A 20,116-nucleotide genomic window follows, 5' to 3' on the forward strand; every position below is an offset into this window, starting at 1 on the left:
AAACTCCCTGACTTCCTGCAGGCAGCTTGTTCGTACTCATCGGCTCAGTCCCATGTTGTTTTATGACTGTTGGGAAAACCCTGGATCAAAGCTATCGACTGTTGCGGTAACATGTGGATCAACCTGAAGAAGGGGAATCACCTCTTGCTCTGCATGATCATGTATTTAGGTAAACGGGCTTTTTGTTCTTACGTTTCTTCTTCTTTCTTTCACTAAATCCTAGAAGTCCAGTATTTGACTTAATCTCACATGTTGTATCATGCACTTTACAACAGTACACATGCACCTTGGCCCAGATTACATGTCACATATTTGTTTATATATTAACATATATTTATACTGCACTATACCCATTTATATCACTATAATAATACCATATTCCTACTGTATTGTTTTATATTATATAATATGACATTATACTATATTTTACATTATATATTTATATAGCATTTTTGTGTTTTGTATCACACCATACACTACATCTTAGTATTTCCTTTGATTTCTATTATATACACCTTATAGTATTGAATTATTACTTTATAGTGTGTGTATAGTACATATACTACACATATATGACATTATATTAGAGCTGCAACTATTGGTTGATTGAAAGAAAATTACTCTGAAAATTACTGTACAAACATTTGACTCCTGCAGTTTCTCATGTGAAAATTTGCTGCTTTTCTTGGACTTACATGATAGTAAGTTAAATATTTTGGGGTTTGGACTGTATATATTTTATTGGGTTTTTTTGTTTTTGTTTGCACTACTGAACTTCTTTTGCATGACTGTTCACACGATTCACTAATATAGTCTTGGGTATTATAATATATCTATTCTATATTAGCTTTTGTAATGTAACCTCCTTAATTTATTTAATCTCTTTTTCTTTTCCAATTATTTCATTCAAACTGTTCCTCATGTTTTCTTACAACTCAGCTTTTGTCTGTGCTGCTGAAACATGTCAATAAAGTTTTACCTCATCTCCAGTCCCTCAAGTCTTTTCTTCTGTTTCATTTGAAAACTGATCAAATGACCCTGCCTTAAAAAGGAAATAATTTTCTGAAAAAAGGTCTAATCTCTTTATATCTTTTTATATAAACTACTACTTCTACTTTTGATATCTAACAAAAGTTTTGTTTTTCTTTGAGCTTTATTTATTCACTGCAGTAAACAGGGGTGCAGTGGTTTAAAGGTTGTGGCAGCAGCATAGGATACAAGATGTCTACATAATTCAGTACAGACAGTGATTTTTAAAGGACAAACAAACCTTATCTGCTAGTTTAAGAATCCAATTTGAACTTTATGTTTTTGGTGTTTTGACGTGGACTTAATACTGATCCTTGTGGGACGCCTTGATCAACATTACAGATATTTAGAGGGTGCTTACACCTATACATCTGGTAAATTTGCCTGTTTGGTTTGGTTTGTTTAGGCTGGTTTGAAAGCTCTAATGCCAGACCAAGACTGCCTCAAAAAGAACGTTCTCTGTTCAGTTGCAAGCGGAGTTTGGTGCAGCTTGTTTGTGGTTTGAAAGCAAAGCAGGTCCATCCACAGGACCTTTGTGTCAGTAGATATGTAGATATGTGTAGATTGTATCGTCATCATGAAACTGGACATTACAGTGCTCAGTTGGAGAATAAATATAATTTATGTACAGAGTAAATAGCGGGGGCCCTAATATTGATCCTTGTGGGACACCGTTATCAACGAACCAGATACTTTGACTTCAGTCATTTCCCAGAAAAGTATCCTTACTTTTCATCTAAGTATTATCCATCCATCCATCCATCCATTAGCTATACCGCTTAGCCTTTTGAGGGTTGCAGGGGGGCTGAAGCCCAACTTAATATTATTTTATGTTAAATTTAATTATAGGATAAACCCTTTGAAATGTATCTTCTTGTTTTCAAGGGGGTCCTCAGACACAAAAAATTTCAAAAAAAACAACCAATGCCAACAATACGAACGTGAAATGGTGAGTTAGTACAATTATTACAGACACAGACTGTAAGCAAAATATTAGTCTCACCTGTTTTGGCTCTTCGATGATCTGAATATAAGGCCCATGAGCTGAAACAGAAACCCAGATTAAATTAATAACCTGCACAGGAAACAGACCTGAAAATTTTTTTGCTCTTTATCTGGCGGTCACATGACTGATACATTTCTGAATTTCACCGTCAACTTTCACTATTTCACCAGCTACAGGACCTTCTACATGTAGTAAAAAGGTAGAAGGCAGTGGTTTCCCTGTGAGTAAGGTCTAGAAAGTAGAGCTCTTGCTTCCCAGGTACTGCATATTTATAGTCTGTGGACAGCCGAGGTTTCTTGTAACATACTAGAAAGTTCAGGTTGGGGTTCTCGAGTACTGACAGGGACTGCCGTTTTTGAGAAAATTCTAGTCTGAAATTTCTCAGTCCTTGTTTCCAGATACGAATAAGAGGTTGTAGAAAAGTTACGTCAAGTTTCCAGGTATCAGCTGCTCCTGTGGTTTAGGGGTTAAGATTCTAACCATGAACTTCAGTGTCCGTGGTTCGAGTCAGGGACTTCTGTTGCATCCGTAATATCTGTACATTCTCTCAGTAATAAAGGCAAAAAAAATGGCCATAAACTAACATACCAAAAGTTCGAGCTACCAGGCTAAGTTTCTAGAAGGACTCTAGGACTGGACAAAGGTTTTGAGAAGTTTAAAAGAGATTCTAGAAAGTGTATGAATAGGTTCATAAGTGTTTGCAGACTTTAAAGATTTTACGTCTAGGTTTCAGCTACTCACAGGTGGTTTTAAAGCGTCTTTGTGCTTGTTTCCAGGTGCAAACAAGATGTTCTACAAAACAACTTTTACGTTACACATACTAACAGGAAGCTCTCAAGATTTATCAGGTAGTAACACAAGGTTCTAGTTTGAAAAAAAGGCTTGACTCCAACCTGTTTTAAGGTACAAACAAGGTTCTTCTTTGCACCAGCATTTCAGAGTTAGTTGAAGGAACTGTTCTTCTGATCTGGTGACAGAGCTAATGTTTCAATGTTACAAACAAGCTTCTATAATTATGGGAAAAGGTTCCTAAGAACTTGTGTTAATCTCCTGGGGAGGTTGTACAAATAGTGGTCTTGGTTTTAGTTATTTGCAGGAGGTTCTGAAATGTGTCAGTGCTTGTTCTATATATAAACAAGAATTTCTATTAAAAAAAATGCAACTTTAGGTTCCCCCGACTAACATGATGTTCTACAGATGTTTTTAGGTACTATCACAAGGATCTAGCGCTGAGAGAGTTTAAAAATTTTACACCAAGATTCAAAGGTTCTTTACAAAAACTGCTCCCCTGATGAGTTTCTAGAAATTGTTGGCCTGGATAAGTTCCTAACCTCTAATGCTCTAATGCTCTAAAACTGCAAAAGACGACGTCAAATGAGAGGTTCTAGAAAACACTGAAAATTGTACAAACAAGAGGTTGTAAAATGTTTACAGCAAGGTTCTTGCAAGAACTATACCCTTGACAGTTTTCTAGAAATTTCGAGCCTACATAACCTCCTAAATTCTCGGGATTGAGCTGGAGCTTCCGAAATACCAGGTTCTTATGTCCTTTGAGTTAACTTCTCAGTTTTTTTTAATGAAAACTGTGCTGAATGTGATGATTTGAGAGTTTAATAGAAACAGCAAATTAATCAGAAAACAGAAACTTCATGGTTAACTGTCCCCTGCCTCAAACATTGTGGAACAAAATGGAACTGATTTGGTATTTGGTCTAATAAAACAAATATTTAAAAAAAAATAAATAAAGTTTTTCCAAAAATGTAAAAATCAATGAAGAAATAAAGAAATAAAGATTTTTGTATGAAATATTGCTGATGAATGAATTTCAGGGAGCATGAAATTTCTAGGTCAGCCTGTGTCATGGTGCACTACCCAACACCAGAGTACTGATGATGTCACTGTAATGACATCTGTCTTCATACCTGTCTCAGGTATGTAGGGTTCAGTCTTTATGTCCACTGGAGGAATGTAGTCGTATGGAATCAAATTCAGCTGCAGCTGAAGCAGAGGAAAAGATACTGTCAACATTTTGAGCTGGAACAAAACATCTGTCAGTTTGTGAAAGCACCATAAGATCTTTACGTCAATCAATCGAGGCATCAATACATCAATCCATCAACCGATATCTTTCTACCTTTATCGTTTTCTGCAGCACCCCCAAAGTCATCAACCATGACTTTTAAAGAAAAGAAACCTTTTGTGATATTGGGGGCTACACGGTTTTCTTACGGTGAAAGAGTTACTAATCATCGGGTGTCCCAAACAATGATACATCTCTGGTGTTAGGTATCAAAATGATTAGGGGATTGATCAGTTACAAGATTATATGAATCATTTCTTGAGTAAAAAAACAAAAAAATAAAATCCAGAATATGATCAGGTTCCAGGGTCTCCAACATAAAGTTGAGCTGCTTTTCTTATGGTTGGAACATGAATCTATTTGGGGTTTTTTGGACTGAAAGTCAAATTAAATAAACACCTTGAAGGCGTCCTTATGGGCCGTGAGGGCATTTATGACTATTTTTAACATTTTTTAGCTGAGAACAAGAGTAGTAGCTGCAACCCACTTCACAATGTTAGTCATATATGAACTTGCTCTTTAATTAGCAGTAGACTTTAACAGACATGACTGTATTCTTCTGTGGAATTAAAATAAAATTGTATGGGCTGAAATAAAGGTCAATAACATTGAGCACTCCTGAAATAACATGAATTTAAATGAAGGGAATCCAGTCTCTCTGGCTGAGTACAAGACTGGTGTCAGCTCATATTAGTCGTCCAATTGTTGTTAACTTTCTTCTTTTTGGTTGGTTTGTTTGTCTGAATTCGTTTTGTCTTTTCAAAGCAAATGAGAAATTGAGTTTTGGAACATGCAGGAAAGGTTTGCAGTTCAGGCTGTCTGAACAAAAACTGTGTGGAAAATTATATCAACAGTGAAGTTACACAAAGAAAAAAGATTATCTGAGCTCAGGTTCAAAGGAGGAAACTGCAGGAAACACACTGTGTTTGACACTGAAGTTATACATGCAAATAATTTTTGCTCTGCATCAATAAAATACGATTTCTACGTAAATTAATTCTTTTTTATTGCTATTTGTGTCATCCGGAAGAAATAACTACTGCAACTCCATTTTGATGAAAAACGGTTTCTGTTTGAGTGAATATTCTGATAATGATGGTGTTATATTAAAATACAACTGTGATTAAAATTCACTGAACATACTGATCAATTAATGTGAGGCATTAAATCATTTGATGCAGCTGTTTTCTTTTTGTCAGCTCTGTGAGATTTAGGAGTACAGCTTTTTGTGTTCGGGGTTTTAAAAAGTGAAACTCTGCTGTGAAAACTGAGCCAAAGTGATCATAAAATTCTGTGACACCCAGTTTTACTTTATCACTTCATTACACTGTAAACTGCCGACATCCGTCCTGAATGAATTTTGGTCCTCCCTCTGCAGCCAAAGTCAGGGCCACCGTTTGTATTCGTAATCTACACGAGTTTCAAACACAAGCGTTTTTCTCATTCATTTCCCCTCCGAGTCTTTGTGTAACATCACTGTTTGTGCTGACATTCACAGCTACAAATCTTTTCTACACTTTCACTAATTTAAATTTCTTCTGCAGAGCCATTCACAGCTTCACAGATAAGATTCGAAATTATTTCGCCGCATCATTTCGCAGCACAAAATACCCTTTTTGATACTTCATAATGGCAACAACGACACTGCTGCCAGACGCCGTTACATCTTCCACACCAACCTCGGAAATTACAGCCAACGTGTCTTTGAGTGGCTCGACACAAATTTGTGTTCGATAACCCATGACTAGTAAAACGTACGACAAAACTGCCACCTTCATTGTTCAAAATGAATCTACTGTCCATTTAGAAAACAATTCCTGGTCTTAGAAAATTTTGTTGATTCTTATTGGAAACATCTTTTGCGAAGGAATCTTGGCATAATCATATAAATAATAAAGTAAAAGTATTCTGCACTGAGGAGCTAATGATAATACGTCCCCTCAGACTCGTTTTAGCTCTGATAAATATAAACTATCAGCATAAATGTGAAAGCAGAAAAGGACTCACATCATTTTCGTAGACGTTGATGAACTGAGCTTCACTCATCCTGCAGAACAAACAAACAGACAAAAAAAGCAAGAAGATTTAAACCCGATGTAAAGAGTTGGACAGACACACACACACACACACACACACACACAAGGGTGTGTGTGCAGGAAACGTGGTACACTTTCTAACCTGAGTCACTTTAACCCGTCTGTCACTGCTCGAGGTCCCAACAAGTTGATGACGACCAACAAAGGAACAAGAAAACAACAAATAAACAAAAACCTGCAGCAGTTTCACTTTCACATGACGGACAAACCGACTTTTCTTCTTCTTCAATCTTTTCCTTTAACCCTCCCTCCTTCTGTGCGTCTCTCACGCTCTCTCACTGTGTGTCTGTGTCGTTTTACCCCCCTCCCCTCCCCCTCCACTCAGTCTGTTTTCAGTCACTTCCTGGAAGTGGCTGAGCTGAGGAAAACCCCCAGAATTCCAGATCAGCGGGGGGGGGCAGGGCTACACATGATGATGTCACTGCTGCGGCTGGCAATAATAATACAGTCAGGTGAAAATAGGTTCTTGCGAGAGAGAGAGACAGAGAGAGACAGAGAGACAGAGAGAGAGCGAGAGACAGAGACAGAGAGAGAGCGAGACGGAGACAGAGAGAGAGAGAGAGAGAGAGAGAGAGACTGAGAGAGAGAGAGAGACAGAGAGAGAGAGAGAGAGAGAGAGAGAGAGAGACTGAGAGAGAGAGACAGACGAAGAGGGAGAAAGAGAGAGAGAGAGGAAAAGAGACAGAGAGACAGACAACATGAACTCTGGTGGAGAAATGTTTTATTTATCAACGTTAGTGGTGGAAAGTAACTAAGTACATTTACTCAAGTACTGTCATCATCAGGTCATCAGGAGTTTGTCCAGTACTTTGGTTAATGACTGAATACTTGCAGAACTATGCAGTTAAATTCAAACATGCTGCACTAAGATGGAAAACATGGTGTCATTGTTAGCATATTAGCATCTAGCTCCTGTCTAAGTACAGCCTCTCACAAGCACGGCCGTAGACTCTCAGTTTTATCCACCGTTTAAACTATCTCCAAAAGACACTAAAGTTCACGTGCTGAATGCCGCGTGCTACTTTTGCACTAGTCTGGAATGTTAACGCGGATTAACTAACTTGGTTGTGATTGGCCAGTGAGCCCAGTCCCAGGCCACGAACGCCGCTGGTTCTCACGTGCCCCGGTAAAGAGACCGACGGGCCTGGTAAAAACTTCATAGATTCTTAGCTCACGGCAGAACGTTCTACATCCCATGGTTTCATACGGACCCCAGCTGCACGGTGTGAAAATCTGTTTTTGTGAGTCCTGCTGAGAATGTAAATCCTTTAATTCTTGGTAAAATTTACGTCCATGACAACACCCAGATTTCTACTTTAGCTTGAGCTCTGACTTTTAAAAAAAAAGATTTTAACTTTATCTTTGTATAACTGGAGAAAGATTTGGCTCGTCCAATAACTGAGCTGTTCAATGCACCCACTCAGTGCTCATATGGCACCTGGTGATACTACTAAATAAACCTGTGTGTCGTCTGCACATGTTAAGATGTTTTTTGTTGTTTCCCATAATCTGAGGAAAAATGTAAACAGACATCTGGGATTATCTCTGACATTTTATAGACAAAATGACAAACTGTCTAACTGAAAAAATACTGGACAAGTTAAATAAAAATAAAACATTGTTAAATGAAACTCAAGCTCAACACACATAACGAATAAACAACCCCAAAAGCAAACACATAAACCAAATAACAACTTCAGCAGGGAACGGACTGAAATGCAGCCCCTGAACAAACTGCAAGGATAAACCCGTGATTTGTTCCCCTCCAGCAGACAAACACAGACTCAAACTGACCTGATGTTTCATACTGAGACCTCCAGCTTCTTTACTTCCTCTCTACTCAGCTTTCTGTCTTTTTGGTGGTTTCTGGTTCGTCACTTTGACTTCCTGTCACTCCTCAGCTCTAACATTAGAAAAAACCCCCACCTCACAGCAGAATCTGACTCAAATGTAATCTTAATCGTCTCGTTCTCCAGAGTTCAACCATGTCCCCCGGCTGTGGGACAGCCCCTCTGACAGCCAATCATATGGCAGCAGACACGACCTTCTTTAACATAAACCCACAGCAGGTCCAGTAAGAGCAGACAAGAGAAAACCCGAGGGGAAGTTTGTGTTTGGGGTATTTCTGATTGACTTCTGACCTCTGCAGGAATCCACTCAGGTGATTTTATTGTGCCGTTTCTCTGAAACAGGTGCGCCACACTTCTTTTAACTTTGCTTTTCTTCTTTTTGCCCCCCCAAACTCACCCAGAACACCTGGGACAGGTTAAAGGAAGAGACGTACCTTTGACAGACACCTGTTTAACTCCGTTTTTGCTCCGTTTTCACTCCCTCTATTTACAGGCTTTTGGCAGAGTCACTTCATGTTTTAGTGAGACACAATCTACTGATGCAGGTGCAGGAGAAATTAACAAAAATATGCAGAAATAAATCTTAGATCAGACTCTGTATCAGCAGGTGATGATGATGAACAAAAAAACGCCATTAGGACATCTCTAATTCTGCCTGAGCTCGGAGAGTTTCTACCCAGAAAGGATAAAAACAGTCCTTTAAACAGAAGCTATGGTTCTGGGGCCCTGGGCCTGTCCAGTGCTGGACGACGTACTCAGACCTTTTACTCGAGTAAAATTAGCAATGGGACAATGCAAAATGCTGTTACAAGTAAAGGTTCTGCTTGGAAAACGCTTCTCAAGTAAAAGTAGTTTTCAAAATGTACTTGAAGCAGCCCCGTCTCCTAGAAATGACATTTATATAGATCAGGGTTACAACAGCGAACACATTTTGTAACAAACGTAATTGCGACCTGATTACGTGTTTTATTAATGCGATGAGGAAATGCTGTTTTAGGAAATGTGTGTATTTGGTATTTTGCAAACACGCTCACACTGAGCGCACCGCGACAAATGTTCAAAGACAACGTGTTTGTTTTCCACTAAATTATCTGATCCCGCAGCACAACATCCACCTGTAGCGAGTCCAGCATCATTAAACTGGTTCAGGTTCTGGAAAGATCCTGGTCTGGTTTAAGACAGAAAAAGTTCACACTGACTTCAGACACAGCCTGTTTATTTACAGTGAACCAAAACCTCCATCTTTCCTGTACCTTAACCAAACAGCTGTTGCTCCATATATTGTTGTCACCACAACAACACTGGGAAAAGTTTAGTAGCAAACGAATGTAATTTCTAGGACGCTGTGTTGATGAAAATTAAAAGAAAAATGGTTCCTGCTAGTGTTACACGATTATATAATAGATTAATAGATTATTATTACCGACGCATCGATGTGTAAGCAGCATTTTACTGTTGTAGTTGGTGAAAGTGAGGCTAATCCGAGAGGGTATAAATCACAGCTGAAATGATTACTCATGAAATCGATTAGTCAATCCAGAGAAAAGTAATTGGCAACTATTTTGATAATTGATTCAGCGTTTAGGTAAATGAGGTAAATGAGGTAAATCTTGTACTTTTTACGGCACGATTTATCCGACAGCTGCAGTTGCAAAAATCCTCATCTTACCAGGTTATTTTTGTTTCCTAATACTGAGACACTAGTTTGAAAAATGAAAACAGTTGAAACTGAAACAACACGACATGAAGACTTCTGCAGTCTGAAACAGGCTGAGGCCTGTCTTTTTTTTTACAGAACGCATCCTGTTTGACAGTATCCTGAATCCTGTCATACTAAAGCCACTGTGACTTTATGATCATGCAGTTTTATATTTGTTCATAAATTACACAGTACACTGTTTAAACCCACTAAATGTGTTACATGTTTTCAATTCCTCACCACAGCTGTTCCATTAACTCTCCCCTTTAACTGATGTACAATGATTTTTTACATCTGTCCTCACTCCTTTCTGCTAATTCCTCTAAAATCATTTTTCTGTACTTTCTCTCATCGTCAACGACCTTCGGATACTTTGAGACTATAACTGATTTTTAACTTTCCAACGTCGACCAAGTCTCTAACGAGTCTTTAACTGAATGAACGGTGAGTCTGCTGGTTCATGGTAACTAGTTCTGTTCACAGCTCTCGTGATTTTGTTTTGTATGCATTTCCTTATATTTCCACACAGTAAGTTAAATATGGAACTACAAGGCAACAGAATAAAAAATATATAATGAAGCTTAATTTAGAAAATCCTTCATTTTATCCAGTATTGCAAAAGAATTTTTGCTTTGATGTAATGTCCAGCGCTCTCCGGCGTAATTTATTATCTCCTGTCACTCCCAGAAGTTTAGTTTCAGACACTCGTTCAATTTCAACATCATTTATCACGACTTTGCTGTGTGTATGTGTGACAGTTTATTGAAATCAAACCGACTCTTTAGACATTAATTTCTATTAAGATTATAATCTCTATTAGATTAAAAACCCAAAGACGTTCAGACGGAAAGTGTGGTTTTAGGGCCCCCTGACCTCTGGGGAAGCACTCGGATCTTTTACCTAAGAAAAAATTGCAGTTCCACAATGTAAAAATACCCAGTTACAAGTAAAAGCCCTGCACTGAAAATGTAACTTAAGTAAAAGTTCTAGGGCTGCGAAACGATTAGACGATTAACTGATTTTACCGACGTATCGGCAAAAATTAATCTGGAAAAAAAAAAGTTTTTGGCATTTTTAAAGCAAAAATTGATTCAACATTTCAAAGACCAAACGATTAATCAAAAAAATTACCTGGCAGATTGACTGATGATGAGAAGTGACTGATACACCTGAACCCTGAACACAGTCTGGGACTGAATCTGAGCTGCATTTAGTCAGACAGGAAAGTAATGATGCTAAACACCTGTCACAATTTAAACGGAGAGACGTGACAACACGGCTCCTCGGCAGCAAACAACAGGTGATCCCATGATGTCATGTTTACCGTAAAGCAGTGCACCGCTGCATATGGGATTAAATTCACTATGGACCCCTCCTCGTGAGCACCGATTTTTTTTCACGTCCGAAAATGTTCAGGCGTTCAGGTAAAAACTGGGATAGGTTCGATTAAGAACGGCGCTTTTAAATACGGTTTTAACAGCTGCGGCATGTTTCAGTGTGAAGCAAGTCCTAACTACACACCTGTGCGTCCCTGCAGCCAGGTGAGGAAATAAACCGCTGAAAGTCGGCAAAAACAGGATTTACAGGTCTTCAGTGACTCGACTGAGGACAACTCTGGTTTATTTTCACAACTCTGGTCTTATTTCGGTAGTTTTGACGGGTCAGACACACCAGCTGTCAGACGGTTGGACGGGCTGGAAACAAACCAACAGCTCTCCAGGTTTCACTACATGGCCAAAAATATGTGGACACCCACTAATGTGCCCCCCTCAGCTCCGTAGCAAGAGACGACTTCTCGGACGGGCACCTGATTTGTTTTGCTGTGTTGGACAGACCCCAAGGACAGACTGACGACTGACGAGTTGTTTGCAGAGGCTGCTGCTTTATGATCCCTTCTTCATAAGGCCCTTGTGACATAGTGAATCACATCTTGACATCATCATCATTGTCGTCAGCGAAACAAGATGAGAAAACAGCTAAGAAGAAATCAAGATAACTACAGCGACAGCTCAGAGACAGCAACGCATTTTTTAAGAGCTGCTGTTTGTTAGAAGCTGGATTCGAAACTGGTTCTGTCTGTGCTGAAGAGGCCGCCTCCTGAATCTGATCCAGACTGACTCAACAGATCAACAGGCCGCAGACAGATTCCTACAGCACGCTGTGCGGGATATAGGAAGCCACCTGGAACTGGACTGGTGACACTGCGGGTGACACTGGGGGACCAGGAGAGCGGGGTGCGACGCGACGGTACAACGGCGGTTAAGCGGATCCACCTCGGCCGCCCGGAGGTGGGGGTGCCGCAGCGCCACCCCGACTTCTCGCGCCTGGTCCCGGCGTTGAATCTCCTCGGGACCGGCTGAGTCCGACGTCGGTGAAAACACACCGCAGAAGACGCAAGGGCTGTTAGTCAGTCTCTATTTTTTTTTTAAACTTGACAATTTATTTTGGGAGGGGGACAGGGAGTGTGTAACGCGGGGACATGCAACGCGCCACGGACGCCGCACCCATGTCCTCTGCTTTCAGTCTTTCCACCAGAATTGGGACCCTGGCTTCAGGGATTTGCTCCCACCGTCACGGTGAAACAGAACCAGGCCAGACGGGCCAGACCCTGACCGGACCCTCTTTCGGTGATGCCTCCATCTTCCCAGCTCTCAGCTGGAGCTGACAGGTATTAGCCCTCAAAACGTACTCGGTGAAATGCTTTTGAGCCGGTAGATGTATTCTAGACACTCTTAAAAAAAACGTTCACTTGACGTCACAACAAACCACACGTCAACAGATAAAAACAATCTAATCCCTCAGACTTGTCTCACTTTGTTTCCTCTGCTTTCTCCTCCTTTAATCACACAAATGTAACGTACCTCAGAGCTCCGGCCATGACTCAGCAGAAACGACGAAGAAGAGGAAGGTGACAAAGACGAGGGTGATGAAGTCTCCCGCTGCTCCCTGCAGCAGGAGCCTGACCTGTTCTTCCTCCTTCAGGGATTTTCCTGCAGACGCCAAAATCAAGAGTTAATCACCACTGTGTGTGTTTGTGCGTGTGATGGAGTCATATCTAAATACATCGGTGGGAATTTCCACTCCTTCTCCTCGGTGATTATCTGGGAACGATCTTCGATTTCCATCCGGACAGAACAAACAACAAACTGTTAAAGCAACAATCCAACATTTCTCCGTATCCTCCAGGGTCGGTCGTTTCAGGTGGAGGTCAGTTTCATGTCTGCGTGTCCAGAACAGAGACATGTTTTAGCCTAGCTTAGCACAAACACTGGAAGGGGGGGGGGCTGACCTCCAAAGAATCCAGCTTCCAAAGACTCCGGCCCTGACGTTTCCTGATCACACACACCGCTACTGAACAGCAGAAATCTTATCATCTATGGGAAAACTGAGTCAGCTGGATTTGAATAAACTTTATGTGCAGCTGTGGTCATATAGCGACAGGTCCGTTGGCCTAAACCTCCAGACGTGCCGCTCCTCCACAATTAGCTGGATCATGTGGATCTACATAATCTGATCAAGCACAAGAAGTAGAAGTAGAATATGAGCTCTGTCGGGTCCTCAGTCCTCAGTCTTGTGGTCCTGGTCTGGAAGAGGGACTCTGTGACAGAATCTAGTCTTTAGACCTGACCTGCTTCACTTTATATTTATTTTGGGCGTTTGTCGTAAAGTCGCGCTTTGTCAAACTGCTCTATTTTTTTTCTGTGTGTCAGTAACGAACAGACAGAAAAAGCCCCGCTGAGGTCCTGTTCTTCCATCACAGGAAAACCAACGGTTTTCTTCATTATCAACGCGTCTGACAGTTTGTTTGGTTAATAACCGATTGATTGCTCAGTCAATAAAATGTCAGAAAACAGTGAGAAATGTTCCTAATTATTCCCTGAAGCCCAAGTGAACACATGCAGACGTCTTGTTTTGTCTGAGCAACAGTGGGAAACACAAAGAGGATGAGTTCACTGTCAGAGAAAAGTGGGAAACCAGCAAATATTCAGAAGCTTGAACCAGTGAATTTCAGGCATTTTTCTGGGTGTCTGAGGAAATAATGACCCTGATGTGTTGAGTGGGCCCCGACGACGAAATTAATCTCAGGTTTCAGAACCTTTCATTTGTTTCACGAGAGAACAGCTGCAAGGACGAGTCGATCCAAAACTAATCGGCAACCATTTGATTAATCAACTCATCGACTCAAGCTAAAATTCCACACATTTGCTGCTTTTCTTTGTCAGATCTGATCGTGAACTGAATATTTATTTTTGTTCTTTAACACAAGGTACCTGAACACATCATGTTTGGCTCTGGGAAATGTTCACAGGCTCCTTTTACTACTTTTTGACATTTTACAGACAAACCGATTAATCGGTTCACTGAGAAAATAACCTTCCGATTCGTATGCAATCAATACGAGTCCTGATCAGGTTGTATTTTTACAATAAAAGCAAACCGTCATCCAAAATCACTTCACCCAAGACCAACGAATCGAACATCTGGCTGTCTTTAATGAACCGAGTTACCTGGATCATTTAGCCCGATATCAACACATAAACCTGGATTAGCCAAACCAGGCTTCAGGGAATTAACCCGAAATTAAGACAGAGGAAAAAAAAAAAAAGTCAAAAGAGTGAGAATCAATGTACACGATGAAAATATGCGGAAAATAAGAATAAGTCCGGCCAAGGTAAATTAAAACAGTCGGTGAAGACAACCACAGAAACTGTCGATTGCACAAACTCGGAGTCGCTCTGATGTTTTCCTGCTTCGGTCAGTTTCCTCCGGAGTTGCACAATCGGATCCAGCAGCAGCAGCAGCAGTCGCCGTTTTCTCCATGTTTCGCCTCGGCTCACTTCACACACGAACCCAGTCCACGGCCGATGTTCACGGTCGCGGTCGCAACCGTCCATCGTCTCGGTCGGTGAATTTTTAGAAAACAGGAAACCTCAACAAAGCGTCGGGTAACGACGACATGTTTCCCGTGAGACAAGAAGCGGCGTTTAGTTGGTTTTTCGTTTGTTTTGGGGTTTTTTTTAATTCACATTTCGGTTGGACGTTGAGACGAAAAGTTAAAACGAGGACTTTTAACCGGCGGCGGTGTCTCTTCACTGGCGCTTGAAGTTGACGCAGAAAGTCGAAACGTTTAAAGGTGAGTCCTACCTGTTCGCGGCGGCTCTCTCTCCGACTCCCTCCCGTACGTCCGACCGTCTGCGTCCCCCGAAAAACACGAAACCTCGACCTGACCTGCAAGAGAAAACAGCTGCCACACACCTGACGCGCCTTCCTGTCAGCGGCCTTCAAAGTAAAACACGCAGACGAGTGGACGCCACTTCTTCTCTTACTTTATTATTTGGACCTTGTTCTAGTGGGTTTTTTGTTTTTTTTAGATTAAAGTATCTCCAGTTGAAATGTTAAACACAAAAGTTTAAAACACAAAGAAATACAAAAACATGAAACATAAAACAACACAAATATGATCATTCAATGTCTGCAGACTTTGTTCATACCAAGTATAACTAATGTTTATACTTAAATTATAAAATAACTCAATTAAAAAAGATTTTCACTAATTTTGTGACTGTTCATTACCAGTTACGTTTAAAATTGTCGGCAGAATAACTTGAATATCAGGGTTGATATGTATTTTAAATAATAATAATAATAATAATAATAATAATAATGATAATAATAACAATACAGATAGTCCTAAAGAAGATCTAAACAAAAAGTATCTATTAAGGAAGCCCGTCAGGAATAATCATAAAATAACAAAGATATTTTTCTTTCTTTTCTTTCTTTCTTTTTCGTTTTATAAAATAATCTGCATTGAAGGCCCACTTTTTATTATTTTTTTATTTTTTTATTTTTTTGTTAGAATTAGTGAACTATGGCTTTGGTGTTTTTAATATTCATATTTTGTAATTATTATTTTCCACACAAGTCTATGTCCATTGTTCCAATGATTTAGTAAATTAATATCTACTTACGTAAGGAAAAGGAGAAAAAAAATAGGAAAAAACGTAACATGAAAACAACTCAACATAAGAAATGTTGAGGTGAAACGTAAAACCAGGAATAAAAAAAGAAAATTAAAAACTTTTCAGTTTTGCCAATAGATAAATAAGTGAAATAGATGTTGGAAGAAATAAGACAAAATAAGCTTCAGGTGTCTATTTCATAGATAATTAATCTTTTGTTTTCTGCAGCAGAGTCAATAAAGCGGTTTTTATTTCACCATTAATAATTGTTCTGTGCTGAAAGTAACTAGAAGCTTTTATTGTGACGGCTACCTCGACAAAGCGGAAGTCATATATCCGCTGTCCTCCATGCTCCTCGCGCAGTTCAGCTCTGTTGTCATGGCGACCGCAACCTGCCAGTCAGAGCGGAAAGCCCCGGAGTTGAAGGGGAATTCCGGAGCCACGTGGCAAATGCGATCCGTTGATTGGTGAAAGGCGGAAGAAACCCCGCCCACCGGACAAACTCATATAATACACGATAAATTAAAAATTAAAAACAAATAAATAAAATAAACACAGGAAAAGATACTAGAAAAAAAAAATACGAAAAAAGTAAAACCAAGGAATGAAATAAATTAAAAATTATATCAAATATTCCAATGCAGCCAATGTTTAATTAATAATTGAATTATAGAAATAACTTAGTTAAAACTGCACTAAGTTTTTGAGTTTGTTCACTGTCAGCTACATTTAAAAATATCTTTAAATCAACTTTTAAAAAAATAGCTGCTACTTTGCTGGAGTAGTGTGGAAGATCAGTCTTGCCTCGTTATGACAACCATGTCAATATTTTTACTATCTTTATCTATTAATCTTTCAATTAGTGTTTTACAATTTTGACTTAATAAGGAAAAAATCATTACTTAATATCACAAAATTGTAAGTTACAATTATGAGATATTATGAAATTATGCGACTTAGTGTGTCGTAATTTTGACTTATTTTGACTTTGAACGTCAAAATATTCACTTACCAATTAAGTTACGAGGTATTACATCCAAAAAACAATATACTAAGTTGTGAGTGTGAGATAGTAATTTAAAATTTAAAATGTTGGCAAAGTGTGTCATGATCGCAGCCTAAAAGCTGAGATTTTAGACGTGAATCAAAGTGTCCTAAGAACTGACACGTACACCTGTGCGTCACTGCAGCCAGGTGAGTCGTTAAACCACTCGAGGTCAACGTGCTGATGCGTCCTGAAGGCACTTTTTTGTCACGGATTAAAAACGTGGCTGGTGCCGTACGTTAGGAAAACGAACCACGCTAAGAGGTGAGTACCGGGTTGTGCTCCCTCCAAATCCATCATGTCATGAAATGGTGGATTTTTATACTTTTCATATTATGTTGGTTTTGTGTCAAAGCCAGTTCCTGCCAGACAAGGGAAACAAACAGATGAAATGTCGGGACAGACAGAAATAAATATACTAACGTAATTTAATATTATGAGACAGGAAGTCGACCTCATAATTCAGACTCACAAGAAGTATTCTGTACAGAATATTCGGTTTCTAGGAGTCCGGAGCACTGGGACAGACCTTGTGTCTCTGCGTCAGCTTCGGGTCGTACATTTAAGATCAGAGAAACCGGTAACTGAGCAAATCCTCTGCCATCTGAGTACCAGTTCATTTGCCCATCACAGAATTCTCATGTCTACGTTTTCTACTTTCAGTTTTCTTTTAAATGCCCTTGAATTAATCATATCTGCTAAATCAGTTTCAGTATGTCTGAGTGCAACATCATCAGTCAGCCGCCATCCGTTTGGCGACGAGTGTCCCACAAGAATCTGTCCTGGGCCCGTTGCTATTCACATTACATATGAATTATTTGCCATCTGTATGCCCTGACACCAACATCCAAACACCCTACGCACAGTCATTTATATACAGCAGTAAGACACACCCTGCTAGGAAGTGATGCATGTCTAAAACAGTTTGCATGTTTTTCACCAGGATACACAGTTCCAGTCTAGAGCCAGATGCCTTTGTATCAGAACACAAGCACCTCGAGTTCTGACTGATTCTGATCTTTCTTTCAGGACTCAGGTGAGAAAGGTTTGAAACCGGGTCAAACTCAGTCGTTGTAATTTCAGATTCTTTGCATAAACAAACACTTCAAATCGGTGACAAGAAATCAGCACATTTTCATCATTACAAAAATACAAGTTACTGATGTGCAGATGTTTGTCTAATGTATAAGATTATATATAGCCGGTTATGAGGGGCTGGTCCCAGGACCCGTCTTCTGTCCATATGAATACTGACGTTCCCCGTTTCGTTGCTTCATGTGTTTTATATTGTGCGTTTCTCTGTTGCGTGTTTTATGAAGTACCTGGAGGTGGATTTTAATAACATCCTGTGCGATGACTTCCACCAACATTAATATTCTCCTCTCCTTTTTATTATTGCTCTGCAGGCAGTTTTATGCAGTTCTATGCTCGGCTGCAGACTGAGAGTCAGAGTTGATGACTTCTCAGCTTGTTTTACCAAGGCTCAGCAACATTATGCCTTAGGGGGGAAAGGCTGCACAGACGCAGTGGAAACCCAGGTTTCTTAAAGATGTTCTATTTCTTTATCTCAACAGGGAGATGTCTTTATAGAAGCCGTTCCTGCCTCGTGGTGACGTTGGGCACGTAGCCGACGTAAGGATGAGCAGCCATTGTGCTGATCAGTGCACCGGGCTTCCGTCACAGCTGATGTGGATGATTTTGTGTTTTTATTTTTAACACGTCACCATCTAGTGGACTGGTTATGACATGACGTAGTTTCCAGTCCACATGAATAGTGGCTCTAAAAACCTCATTCAGGAGACCTTTTTTTAATGAAATGCATTGTTGTGGCATAAAAATTCAAATTCGGTGATTTAGTTAAACATTAGTCTCATGAGTTGTGGTGACACAATAATATCGGTAAATACTCCGACTCACAGTTGTAACCAGTTTAAATTCCAGTTTCTTTGCTCACTATCACTTAGAAAAAACCACTGAAATTCAGACTGTGGTAACTTAATGTGTCTCGGTCTTTATCTGGAAAGTGCAGAGTTCCCTTCCGCTGAACAAGTCTGGGGAAATCAAACATGGACAGTCCACATTTTACGAACACACACCTCATTTTCAAACTATTCCTTGTGTCCAAAGAGACATTTTTCATGGAGAAGCGACATCGTCTAACATGGACGCAGTCTGTTGCAGCTGATAAGAGTTTTTAATTTCAGCCACAGCGTGGATTCTGAAGGTTTGATAATGGAGCGCTGTGAATCCACGACTCATTTTTAAGCAGTTGAATCAGAGTTTTCTCCGAAGCTGTAAAGACGAAGCGTTTCATATCCTGCACTGCAGACGCAATGTGGCGTTTAATGGACAGACTTCCTGAGCTACGATAATTAACTTGAGTTCTATTTTGTGACGCTATCCGCCAATTATTTTGTCTCGTGGGAGTTCATGCAACGTGTTTCTCTGTCTATTAAGACTCTGACCTGTCTCTGAATCTGCTCCCCAAGGTAATGAAAGAGTTCCAGCGAGGCCTGGATGGGAAGGCGACGAAAGGTGCCGCCGTTGGTGACCGACCCCGAGAGAGCAACCACGGAGGCCCGGGGAGCCACGGTCCTGGAGGGCATCGAGGATGGCTTTCACGTGCGCTCTAAAACCGAGCTATCCCAACGTACCAGAATGTGCTTGGTGCACTTTTAAAATGTTTCAAAGGCTCAAGTACGGTGTTTTATGAAAATTCAGTACAGTATAGAGACCCAAAGCGTAAAACCTTAAATAAATGATGAAAACATGGGGGGCTGGTGTATTTGTACAGACTGCTCGGTGACGTTTGGGAGCATGTGCTGTGTTTGTAATGAGGATGCAGTTGATCCGCTGTAAAACGTCGTGCGGGAATTCTTAAATTCTTTCATTAATACATAAGTAAATATAAAGTTTTATTAGTTTCAAATTCTTCATTTTTAATTTTTTAGACTTTGGAACTTATAAACATGAGTTGCTGTGACCTGAGCTCTGTTGACTTGAAGTTGAAAGAATGAACTCAACTCGTTCCATGAAGTTTTTTAAAGAGACAAAAGGAGCGTATGAACAGATTCCCAGCATGCATTGTTTCTAAGTGAAAAGTCGGCAGCATCTGCAGCTGCGAGCTCTTCATGTTAAACGTGAAAACGTGAAGGGAAATCACATCTTTCTGTAACGTTTGTCAGCACAACCGAGCCGGTTGTTGACTCAAGTTTTCTCGACTCGTTTTAACTCAGTGTTACGTTTTTCAAACCTCAGTTCAGTTAACACATTTTAACGGCAGAAGGGAAACATACACTGATTTACAGTGAAGTAATAAGCACATCGCACTTAATTTCGTTTTAAATA

The 20,116-nt window shown here is 40.0% G+C and overlaps 1 protein-coding gene across 1 annotated transcript in view; it reads right to left on the reverse strand.

Moving 5' to 3' along the window:
- The window catches only part of nfkb2 (nuclear factor of kappa light polypeptide gene enhancer in B-cells 2 (p49/p100)), a 31,632-nt gene extending 16,610 nt beyond the window's left edge, over positions 1 to 15,022 (reverse strand). The window contains 5 exon segments of the mRNA XM_040140170.1: positions 2,033 to 2,073; positions 3,958 to 4,033; positions 6,123 to 6,162; positions 12,622 to 12,750; positions 14,906 to 15,022. Coding sequence (XP_039996104.1) covers positions 2,033 to 2,073; positions 3,958 to 4,033; positions 6,123 to 6,162; positions 12,622 to 12,638 — 174 coding nt within the window. The 5' untranslated portion in view covers positions 12,639 to 12,750; positions 14,906 to 15,022.
- Between the last annotated feature and the right edge of the window lie 5,094 nt (positions 15,023 to 20,116).

Source organism: Xiphias gladius, chromosome 11 (genome assembly GCF_016859285.1).
Source record: "Xiphias gladius isolate SHS-SW01 ecotype Sanya breed wild chromosome 11, ASM1685928v1, whole genome shotgun sequence".
Lineage (NCBI taxonomy): Eukaryota > Metazoa > Chordata > Actinopteri > Istiophoriformes > Xiphiidae > Xiphias > Xiphias gladius.